The 12,091-nt window shown below is 37.3% G+C and overlaps 1 protein-coding gene across 3 annotated transcripts in view; it reads left to right on the top strand.

Annotated features, from left to right (window-relative positions):
- Positions 1–12,091, top strand: part of HERC4 (HECT and RLD domain containing E3 ubiquitin protein ligase 4) — a 31,043-nt gene that overhangs the window by 14,933 nt on the left and 4,019 nt on the right. For 2 of the 3 annotated variants that reach the window (XM_032694684.1, XM_032694682.1), the window contains exons 11-23: positions 1,199–1,323; positions 1,843–1,902; positions 2,238–2,349; positions 2,688–2,877; positions 3,738–3,910; positions 4,602–4,718; positions 6,911–6,934; positions 7,452–7,550; positions 8,679–8,846; positions 8,961–9,104; positions 9,968–10,134; positions 10,935–11,001; positions 11,208–11,290. In XM_032694684.1, the coding sequence (XP_032550575.1) occupies positions 1,199–1,323; positions 1,843–1,902; positions 2,238–2,349; positions 2,688–2,877; positions 3,738–3,910; positions 4,602–4,718; positions 6,911–6,934; positions 7,452–7,550; positions 8,679–8,846; positions 8,961–9,104; positions 9,968–10,134; positions 10,935–11,001; positions 11,208–11,290 (1,529 nt within the window). The remainder of the gene's footprint in view (positions 1–1,198; positions 1,324–1,842; positions 1,903–2,237; positions 2,350–2,687; positions 2,878–3,737; positions 3,911–4,601; positions 4,719–6,910; positions 6,935–7,451; positions 7,551–8,678; positions 8,847–8,960; positions 9,105–9,967; positions 10,135–10,934; positions 11,002–11,207; positions 11,291–12,091) is intronic. The other variant, XM_032694685.1, reaches the window with a different exon arrangement.

Here is a 12,091-nt window from a genome sequence, read left to right as displayed (position 1 = left end):
GCTGTATTTGAGAGAAACTTGTCTAGCAGGTGTAGACTGGAAAAATTACTTATAGTATAGTCTTGAAACTTCTCTATTATAACTCCCTCAAAAACTTCCTTGTGTGCAGTTTTCGTAATTACTGGAGTACTTTCTGACTGACTAATTGAGATGAACTGGAGACTCTGTGAATGCAGGCATTGTGGCTTGTTCTGTACGAAAAGTATTAGCAATAGATGATCTTTGATGCTGAAAAAGTATCCCTCCTAGTACTCTTTAGTTTGGTAATTTGTATTGAATTCTTTCAAAGTTACGTTGAGCACTGTACCCCTGGGACTTGTGTGTCCTTGCCAGTTGAGGGGGCACAGCCAAAATCTGTTTGTTTTCCCAAGTCAGTGTTTGGGCAGCTCGGTTCCCTGAGTTGTGTCATTGTGAGTTAAGTGACACTTTGGCTGGACACAAGGGAAATGGCAAAAGGCTTCCTCATCCTGATGCTGTAGGATGGGATCAGAAGTGCTAATTTTTGGCAGCAGATAGTAGTTATGATACTAAGTCAGCTGTGTCATGCTCAGCAGTCATACTCAGACTGCACCATCAGGAGAAATGTTTCCTTTTACTAGCTTAATCTTATTTTTTGTGCTATTTACCATCTCTTTTTGAACCAATGCTCCTACTCAAAACAATGATCTTGGTTCTCCTCTTTACAATTAGAAGTCTTAACGGAATTCATTTTACATGAGCAGCACTTCAAGATGCAGCTCATCTGATGATGCAGTGCGTATTCAGAGAAACATGAGTCATTCCCAGGGGAACCTGATGGAAGTGGGGTAGAAGAACAGCTGTCTGAAAAATTGAATGGCTGCTTTTCTGTGTGCTCACAACTGGGCTGGGAGCTGAGTGGCTCACTGGCTGGAGAGAAGAGATGCTTGCTACTCATGTCTGAAGCTTGTTCAGTGTTCCCTGTATAGGAGAGTACTGTATGTTTAAGGAGTTTGCTGTTCAGTAAGCTGTGCTGGGAATTAACACACCACTGCTTTCACAGTGAATGCAGAAGGACTTGAATACAGTAAATTTTTCCTTGAGTGTATCTCACAGTAATAGTCTAGGCAGGCAAATTGTCACTCAGTGGAGAAAGGAACTGCTTGACCACAAGGCTGATTTTTCTGGAAATCAATTTTGTATGCCTGATTCTTTATGCTTTCTCTTAAAATTTATTTAGAATATGGTGCCACCAGATGATTTTAGGTACCCTGACCTTTTGAAGCAGATCTGGACTGTGAATGAAACGTTTATTCAAAAATTGCTGACTTTCCCATCTGGAAGACTTCCTGTAGAAATAGCTAAGTAAGTGATGTTGAGGAAAGAAGTTGTCTTTCATAATTTTACTTATGAATTGACTATTAATAGGGCTTTGGGCATACACAGACAAGGCTGGTTTTAGTTACTAATTTTATGATGTGCAGAGCTTTTGCTGTGCTTTCATTGTTGTGCTTGTTGAGTAGTTTAAATCCTTTAGACTGTGTCTCTCTGTCCCAGTTTAGATGACTATGCAAGATTAAATTATCTAATTGCTCACTGAAAAATAGCAGTACATGTAAAGGAATATGAAAACAAGATCTCTAAGTTTATTGCTTCTACTTTAATAAAGGAGGATGCAAAGCAATTAAATTGCAATACTTGCTATGATTTAAGCTGTCTTAAGCATTTTCTTGAATAGGTTTTATCTTGTATCGTTTAGTCTCATTCAAGTCAGAGTCCCATCCTTTGTACAATGTAATTTATTAGGGATTACATACAGTTTTCTTAGCAAATGCTAATTTGTAAGAGGAAAACAAATTATAACATTCCTGTGAACAATTTCAGTGAAATCGATGGAACATTCTCCTCAGCTGGGTGCCTGAATGGGAGCTTTTTGGCTTTGAGGTAAGTGCTCCTGGTTTTAAACAAGTATTCCTGTGGTCAGCACTAAAGGTGGCAGCCGTCTCAGTGTCTCTTGTTTGAGAGGGAATGCCTTCCCGGGGGCTTCCCTGTCTTACTGCTGCACTGAACCCACAGGTTAAACTTCCAGCTCCTTTATGCCAAGTGTTGTCTTACAGTTAGAGAAGACTTTTTTCCAGTTGCTTCTAAAGTCATACAAGCAATGGAAGTCTGAGACATTTTCATTCCTTAGTTAGTAGGTCTAAAATTCAAGGGGGGGAAATCTTGAGTTGTTGAGAACACAGGATTCAGTCTTTCTGTATTTTTTTTTCTTTGTGCAGCAATGATGATCATTACAAAACCAGCACTAGATTCTCAGGGGTTGATATGAATGCTGCTAGACTACTATTTCACAAACTCATACAACCTGAGCATGCTCACATATCTCAACAGGTTTGTGCTGCATATTTTCCTTATGTTTGGGATTATCTTTCTGCATTACAAGTCTCCAGCAATACTACTCTTGTGCTTGCTCCAACCCTTTAAATATATTTATTTACTCAATGATATATCAACTGCAAATGTGTAAAAATGTATTGTGTTCTAACAATTAAGTAAAACATTGGCAATGCTCTATTTTAATATTTACCATACTGTCTTGTCTCTAAATATATAATAGTCTTAATTTATAATTCTTAATTATTGTTTTCTAGATCAGTTTTTATATAGGTGAGCATTTGTTTGAATTCTCAACTGCATCAAAATAAACAGAATTTTATGATGTGCTGTAGGTGGCAGCTAGTTTGGAAAAGAACCTTATTCCCAAATTGACCAGCTCCTTACCAGATGTTGAAGCTTTGAGGCTGTATCTCACTCTACCAGAGTGCCCACTGATGAGTGATGAAAACAATTTCACAACATTAGCTATTCCTTTTGGAGCAGCTATTCTGAACCTAGAAAAAGCTCCTTTGAAAGTCCTTGGTAAGAAACTGAATTTCTACTGTTGAAACTAAGGATCTCTAGATGAAAATATAAAGAAATTCCATCAGTAAAGACTTGGTTGTGGCAACACCTGCTGTGTATTTACAGTTCAGTAGAATTCCCCAGTGAGAAAGTTAAGGCTTAACATTGCTTGGTGTAAGAAAACACTTATTCTGTTGCTTCTGGGTGAGTTAACAGGCCATCCCTATGAATGCATCTGGTATTTTAAGTTCTGGAGGGATTCCATTTGGGAGGAGTTAAACCGTGCAGTTCAATGTATTTGCTATGTGTCTTTACCCTTTAAAGTGACAATTATGTGGTCAGACAGCTAACAGGCTCTGAGCAGCTCACTGAAGTGTTGCAGAGCAGATGTTCAGTTGGCTTGGTTCTGACTTCAGCACCTGTTCTGTTGCTTCTGAGCAGTTCATCTTTTCTCACTGATGCTAAGATGTGGTCTTCAAATATGCAACTGAGAGTAGCTGTTTTTTAGCTCTACTTCCTTGCACCTTCTTGTTGTGACTCCTGTCAGCTGAAATTCAGCTTAAAGAACCCAGATTTTAGAATATTTCCTTCTTAATTGATACCTTTTTGAGAGGGTCCTTTCTTCTTCCTCCATTATTTTTTGCCTTGTAACCTGTCTCTTGTGCTTTTTTTTGGTGAGAGTCAAGAGCTTGTCTGCTGTAAAGAAAAGCAAACTGATAATTTTTTTTAAAGAGCTGATGTGTAACAATGATGTGTTAAAACTTTTTTTTTTTGAGTAATTGATAATTATGCTTTCTAGCCAGACCTGTTTTTTTGTTAAAAGGATATCCTGGCATTGCAGTGGCAGTACAAAATTTGTGTTCACTGTGTGTTGACAGAAAATTGGTGGTCTCTACTTGAACCTCCACTGTTCCTCAAGATAGTGGAACTCTACAAGGATGTTGTAGTCCACCTTTTGAAGCTGTGCAAGATTGGTCTTCCGCCTTCTGACAGAAGACTACTTACCAATTTCCTGCACACAGCTTTCAGAGTTCTGGAAATACTGCACAGAGTATGTTTATGTCATTTTTAAGCAATTACTTCACTGTTTGTCAACATCTGTGTCCTGTGTAGTAGTTAAAAGTTAAGTTACTAAAGAGTTAAAATACTTAGCATTTCATCTACAGAAATACCTGTAGTTGTTCTGTCTGGACCTATGAACCATTGGGATTTGGATTTTGTTGGGATGCTTCTGGATTAAAATTATACTGTAGAGACAAGCCTTCGTATAAGGCTTGTATAAAGTTATTTTTCCACGTCTCTTTTTTCTTTTTTTAAAGCTTAATGCTTTTAAATGAAAACTGTGCCTCTTCTCACAGGTAATGGAGATAGTGTTCATACTATAATTAAGAATAGAGTTATTGAATTATAGTTCTTAAACTTGTGCAAATCCAGGAGCAAGTATTTATTGCATTGTATAGCGTATATGTATATTTTCAATGTTCCTGTGAGATGATACAATGTTTCAAAGTGGCAGCATTGTTATGTGATACTGTATGCACAGTTAATTTTATTTTTCTTTAAATCTTTGATGGGATTGTGAATAATCCATGTATCCATTGTTTTTTGCTTTCTTGTAGGCACTGTTGTTTTTCTAGAATTTTTGTAGTAGCTGGGTATCTGTGGCTGATGTATCAAATGCTTGAAAAACATGGAAAATATCCCTCTGAAAGCTAATAAAAAAATAAATTGCACTTCTTTAGGTAAATGAAAGAGGACAAGTTATACAGTATGACAGATTTTACATTCATGAGATACAAGATTTGATAGATATCAGAAATGACTATGCCAACTGGTTCCAGCAGCAGGTGTTGGGAATGGTAAGTTGTGTTGGTTTTTATCTGGGTTTTTGTGGGGTTTTCCTCCCACATTTTGTTTTTGTTTTATCCCTTTAGAGAGGTCTGTAGATTCTGTAAACATGGGCACTTCACAGTTCACTGGTGTTGAACAGACTCATGTCAGGTATGAGCTAAGGAAGAATTGTTAAGTAGCAGTGCTTTTTCTAGGATGTCATTTTTAGGACTAACATGCTCAACATTTGAATCTGTCAATTAAACATTGATTTAGAATGCTGTCACTTGAGACTTGCCATGTCAGGAAAGTTAGGAGAGTAGTAATTCATGACAGGAAGATGTCCAGAATAATCTGCATTGCTGTATGAGAAAACTGAAACTGTCTTGGATAATGAAGGCAAGAAGTGTAGTAGGGAGTTGCAGGGGCAGACAACTGATGTATTCTGAGTATGGCAGCAAGAACTGAGGTAATTAATTCCTGGATCTGTAAACAGAAGAGTAATAAATGGGAGTAAATTACTGACTGTACAAAAAATTAGGGAGTTGGATAGGTTTTTGCCACAGTTCTTTGACTTGAGTCAGGTTCTTCTGACTGTTGAGTAAGTTAATGTGCTTTTTCTACCAACCTAAATTTAAGTTTTTTGCAACAGCACCTGAAAGGTCCTGGACATGGGAGACCTACTTTTGCTGTGTTTTATGAATGCAAAGGAAGTGATGCTGTGTCCCAAAGAATTAAAATTGCAATGTAAAATAATAACAGCGGGGACGCTGGGGAGCGTAGGGAAGCAGTGAGTCAGCACTGGCTGGGCTGACAAAATAACCAGTGTGTGAGGAGGCTGGGGTTGGCAGCTCAGAGGGGTGGTATTCTAAATGTCATGGAGAAGCCAGGGGTGAGCACTGCAGGGCCTTGGAATTAGGGACAGGTTGTGTATTTGGAACAGAGGAGGGTACGGAAGTGGTGGGATTTTAACGATAACCATTGCAACAGTTCTTTCAATGGCTATAAACACAAAGTGCAGATGTCATGATTGGAGAGGACAATACTGAGTCTGGGAAAATGAAAGCTGGAAAACTGCTTTGTAAAGTCTTAAGCTCCATTTGTTAACTAAATCAGAAGATGGGGCAGTACCTTTGACGTTACTGTTAATGTACAAGGTATGGCATTTTCCTGTAACCATTTGTACAGTTTCAGGTTGAGCAGAAAAACTTAATTATTATAGGACTGAAAGAAATTCCGTGGTCTTATGCAGATCTCCTTTGTACATAGTTTTGATGGTCTTTTCCTGCCTGCATATCCACCAGTTTCCTGTGTTCCTCCTCTTAAAACTATAAGAAACCCTACTTGCCTGTCGAGTCAGTAGAAATGAATCAAAATTTCTTTTGCCAGTGTAACTCTTAGTGCCATAACTTGCAGCAAAAGTGTTTATTCAGTTCCTTAACTGAAATACAGAAGAAAAGAGAATCTGGGAAGTGTACAGAGTATTCTCAGTAACTTGGAAGAAAAAACTTCCATTCTTTCAACAATAAGAAAAAATGAGTGGGGGAAAAATGGAAGGTACTAATAATGAGCTATTGATTTGAATAGATGTTCTTGAGATACAGCTTAAAAGAGATATGAAAGACCATTTGAATTAGGAATAAATAATGGTAGATACAGGAGGAGTACAAAATTGAATAAATCTACCTGTGACGAATGGGATGCTCAAATCTGATGTTAAATTTCAGGAGTCAGTTGCTTTTCTTATGTCAGAGAAAATATATCATATCTTACAGACCCAAATGATTCTTGAGACTTTATGGTATTGTAGTGGGATTCTTTTGTATTTTTTAATTTTTACTCATAAGAAATGTTCTGCATTGAATTTGACATTCTGCAGTTATTTGAGAATGAAAATACATGGGTTAAAAACAGATGTAATTTATTAATGTGCGGAAGTAAACATTTAAAATGTTTGATTTTTTGCATCCAAGAAAATATTAGACTTTAATGGTTCCTATTTTATAAAGACTGATAAACAGGGTGTTGAAAGACAGGCTTGTATTTGATGGATGAATTAAAATGTTTAGGTTAATATTTATTTCTCAGTAAACCTTCTCTTGGGGGGGGAGCTGTAAACAAATATTCTTTAAATTCTACATCAGAGATTAATAATTAATGCAGACACTAATGCTGCTTTTTCATCTTAATTATTGCTACCTTTGTGCAAATGCTGTCATAGGATGTCAACCATGGATTAACTGAGGTAAGATTGGTTGCAATCTGATTTCTTTGGCAGAGTGTAAGGAAATCAGAAATGTGAATGTCAGGGGTTGTCTGCTGTGTTCTGTTGGGAGTAAAGCTTTAAGTCAGCCATGGCTGTAATGTGAAAAGATCTTTGTGGGGCAAAAATATGTAATTCTCTGGATTGCAAATTTGGAGCAGCAGCTGGAAAAAAAGGGCTACTTTTAGGTCCACTAGCTGCAATAAAAGTTCTGAAATTGAAATATGCTAAGTGAGAGTGTTGTTTGTATCTGGGTTTGATTGGATTTTATGTTTGTTGGTTTGTTTTTGTTTGGTTTTTTTTTTTTCTGAAGTAATAAACGATTGGAAATTTATTTAGTATTCCTAAGATGCTTTGGTCTCGTACTGATAACGAGTGAAGGTTGAGTTCTCTTTCCAGTAAAACAGACCTATGAAATGAGTCCTGTTGCAGTGGTTTTGTCAGCCATGATGGTGGCTTTGAAATCAGCAGTGCTATGACGTGGTTGTTTCCGTTCCAGTTAACAGATATTCCTGTTATAATTTGCACATACCCGTTTGTATTTGATGCCCAGGCAAAGACAACTCTCTTGCAAACAGATGCAATCATACAGATGCAGGTAAGAGTTAATGGTAGTTTTTAATGTTATTAATTTATTATTTTTTTCCTTAGTTGTGAGCCTTGAGGGGGCTCCTCTTGGAGGTTTTTTGTTTGTTTGGGCACTTTTGGTTGTTTATTTTTTAAACATTGTGAACCTCCATAAGAATGAAGGGTCTGGCTTTAATCTCAGGGTATGTTCATGATAGAAGGTAGTGGTTTTGTGGTTTTGGGATCTCACTGAAATTAGATTATTTCATAGTTACATACATTTCCAAGGAACTTCTTTTCAGTAATGAGATGGCTTTTTAGTGTTAACAACCCATAGTACAGGTATAAAGAAACTGGACAAATAACAATAAAAAAAACCCCACAACCCCAACAAACAAAAAAAACCCCAGGCACCACCCCCTACCAAAAAACAACCTCCCATCCCATATGAGCAGACTTTGAATGATGCCTGGGTCATTGATCCACATCTGAAAATAAACAGAAAACTTAAGTCATACTCAAGTAATAGGCTCAAATAGGAAAATATAAGCTTGCTTTTGTAATTCATAATAAATGTAGTTTCATGTGCCTTTAAAAATGTCTATGCATGAATTCATGGAAATGTTCACATTGAATGTTTCTAATAAAAATATTGACTGGTATTAAAACACACAAACTTTCAAGAGTTCTCTACCCTATTCGGGATGTTTGCAAGAGCATTTTGTTTTGCAAACCATTTTAATGCAAAAATTATAATACAAACTAAATAAATTGCTTTTCATTCTGGGAATTAGCTTTTAACTGACGTTTTCATGTCAGATTTATATTAAATAGCTTAGTCTTCATTAGGTAAAATGTAGGATTTTTTTGCTTCCCTTTGGTATCCGAAGTATTTGGACTAGAATATCAAAAACTCTGTTCTAAGACTTCCCTGAACATTAGCATTGGTGAGACCAATGGGTAAAGGAAAAACATTTCCTGAAACTAAATATTTCCCGAGACAAAAGAAATACAAAGAAAACTTGGGCAAATTCAGTAGCTCTTGTAATACCTATTCCCATTCATGTCTTCTGCACTTTTAAAGGCGAGATTGATGGAAAATTAATATTGAGAGGTATATTTTATTGCCTCCTGACACTTTGACTTTGTTTTTTTCCAGATGGCTGTTGATCAGGCTCACAGGCAGAATTTGTCTTCTCTCTTTCTGCCAGTATTTGAATCTGTCAATCCATGCCTGATACTCATGGTGCGGAGAGACAATATTGTAGGAGATGCTGTGGAGGTCCTGAGGAAAACAAAGAATGTAGACTACAAGAAGCCACTCAAGGTATTAAAAGTACCTCAAAGTGTCTTTCACTGCAAATAATTGAGAATTATTTTGGGGCAAACCTTGTTTTACAGTCTGTTTGCAATTCAGTGCTGACTGAGTTGTGTCTTTCAGGTTATTTTTGTAGGGGAAGAAGCTGTTGATGCTGGAGGTGTTCGCAAAGAGTTTTTTTTGCTCATCATGAGGGAGTTGCTAGATCCCAAGTATGGAATGTTCAGGTATTATGAAGAGTCCAGGCTGATCTGGTTCTCTGACAAGGTAGGGTGTGATCTATGTTCAGTAATTTTATTTTAATAATACATGAACATGGTAGTTTGTGGTAGTTCTGTTTCAAGAGGAGAAGCTGAAGCAAGTATTCTCATAAAATGGTTATTGTTGTCATTGTTAGATAAAACCTCCTTCTGTTTTCCCCATTCCTTGCTTACTCCTTACCAGCTGTCCCCAACCCAGACATATTAGGGAGAAGTACCAGCCAGAACAAACTGATTCCAAGAGCAGAATCAGTCAATCAGGGTGGCAGAGAAAAAATTCTTGAAGTGGCCTGTTGAACAGGTCCTCCTGTGTTCAGTCCCATTTATGAGTAATAGGAGGTCACCTAGTTGTACTTCCTCAAAAGGTTTGATCACTGACTTTTTAGTCCTCCTTCAGAGAAAAGCACTGACTAGGGTGGCTGTATCCCAAATGGTGACATTTCCAGTTTTGTTTTAAACCTTGGCTATTAACTCCGAGGAGGTCAAGAGGGAGCTCCTCCCTCTTCTTCCCAGTGATAATTTTTTTTTAAAAATTGGCATATCTTTAAGCACTGAACAGTGCAATAGGAAGTCACTGACAAAGCCAGAATCTTAATGCAGTGTTTGAGCAGTATGTGTCACCTGTAACACAGAATATGTTGTAGCTTCCCCCCCCTTTTTTTTCTGAGTAGAAAGGATTCTGTTTCCTTGGATTTCAGTCTCAGCTGGTTAAACTTTATCCTCTTCTCATCAGTACTTAGGGATACCTACATATTTAAAGAAAATAGAAGTGAACCTCAGATTATACTGCATTGTACACTTTTTCCTGGACTCTGCAAGATTAAAGTAACTTCTTTATTTTAAACCGTGTTGTCTGTTTTCTGTTCTTAGACCTTTGAAGACAGTGACTTGTTTCATTTGATTGGTGTTGTCTGTGGGCTAGCAATATATAATTTTACTATTGTAGACCTTCATTTTCCTCTGGCTTTATACAAAAAACTATTGAATAAGAAACCATCCCTGGATGACTTAAAAGAATTGATGCCAGATGTTGGCAGGTAAGCAAGAAAAAAAAATGGGTGCTGCTAGAAATTAATTTTGAAGTCAGCATTTGCCTTTAAGAATACAACAGGGTGTTTTTTTCTTATTTCCACACTAACTGGATAAAGAGCTCAGAGTAACTTGCAGCCATCATGTCATTTGGGAAAGGAGACACAGTGTTGTGAAACACCTGCTTCCAAGTGCTTGGTGTTAGTGTTTGTGCCTTTTACTGTTCTACAAGAAATTCAGAGGAAAAAAATATTCAAACCCCTTAAGTTTCAGTCATTAATTTTATAAGGCTAAGTGTTAACGTAGTTTTAGTTCCAAATGGCTTAAGTTGATCAAGAAAATATTTTTGTTTAGGAACAAATATGTGTTAAATATTTGCCTTTGACTAGGGATTTGAAAAGGAGGTTCAAGTGAGTGGAAAAGGGTGTTTGAATTTGCGACAGTGCATTGTAATGCCAAAGTTTTCATAGATTCAAGGAGAAATCAAAGATGTCAATGGAAGAACCAGTCAATGGTTATTACGTACTTACTACCTCTGGTTTGGGAATCTCTTAACTGAAGTCTAAGATAGGAATCTTCTCTCTTCACAGGGGGGAATAATCAAAAGGAAATAACACTACAAGTAATAGTAAAACGAATGCTTGAGATTTCCCAGCACTGCACAAGGTGCGAGTCAATGAGCTAATAAATGAAATCACAGTAGAAAGATATTTTCAAAACTTGAATTATCAAAGCATAAAGAACACTTCAGGAAAATACGTTCTTCTTTCTTTCCTCTGGTACGAATACTTTGTATCTTATTTTTCAGGGGAATGCAACAGCTATTGGACTATCCAGAGGATGACATAGAAGAAGCATTTTGTCTTAATTTTACTGTAAGTTTTATATGGTGCTTGAAGTATGTCTTATCAAGCTCATACCTTCTGTTATAATTGCCTCTGGAGCATTTGAGCAAAAGCATCAGCTGCTGATTCCTATGAGTTTTAGTTCTGTGTCTGCCATTCATGCTGCTGTTAGCTAAGTGGTGGGAAGAAGTACTTTATGCAGTAAATAAGATTTATACTATCTTTATTTCAAATAGATCACTGTGGAAAATTTTGGTACAACAGAAATTAAGGAGCTTGTTCCTAAAGGTGCTGACATTCCTGTAGTCAAACAAAATAGGTGAGTTCTGTGGGTCGCGGGGTTGGTTTGGTGTTACTGTCTGCCTTGGGAATGTAACTGGGCTATAAATACCCTGTGCTAAGCTCTTGCACTACTGTTGGAGGGCAAAACTACTTTGGCTGTTTTCCCAAGCTGTTCTCTTGTGTATTATTAAAATAGCTGTTGTCTTGTATTGACACGGGCACAGGCTTCCCAGAGAAGCTGTGGCTGCCCCATCCCTGGAAATGTCCAAGGCCAGGTTGGACAGGGCTTGGAGCAACCTGGGATAGTGGAAAGTGTCCCTGTTCATTGACCAGGGTTGGACTAGATCTTCAGAGGTCCCCTCCAAGTCAAACCAAAACCATTCTATAAGATTAAAAATGTTTATGATTCTGCAGGAGGTTATATATCATTGAAATTCATTGAGTAATAATGAGAACTTTGACCTAAGTGTCATTATGTGGCAGCTATTCGTATATGAATATTATTTCAGTGAAGTCTTCCCTTTGTAGAGCAAGATAACATTAGATAAATTAATTTGGTGTTACTGTCAGAAGAATATGTGACAGGTAGGTTTTTTCCTTGGTCGATGACTCTGTAACTTTGATTTATAAAAGCAGCTTCTCCCACCCTTTGTTCCCTTTCTGCTCCTGGAGAATAGGCAGAATATATCTGGTGGTGCTTTTGTCTCTTTTTGCAGAATACTACCATTTCCTCTCTGTCAATTCCTCTCATGTATTCCAGTCTGTTCTTTAATCTTCATGAATTCTCTGTGCTTGTACTTTTCCCAGAGTAAAGGGAGAATGGCGTGGAAAGAGCATA

The sequence above is a fragment of the Chiroxiphia lanceolata genome, chromosome 8, assembly GCF_009829145.1.
Source record: "Chiroxiphia lanceolata isolate bChiLan1 chromosome 8, bChiLan1.pri, whole genome shotgun sequence".
NCBI classification, from domain to species: Eukaryota; Metazoa; Chordata; class Aves; order Passeriformes; family Pipridae; genus Chiroxiphia; species Chiroxiphia lanceolata.
Note: the sequence above shows the minus strand (reverse complement) of the source record. Positions and strands in the feature narration are given on the sequence as shown.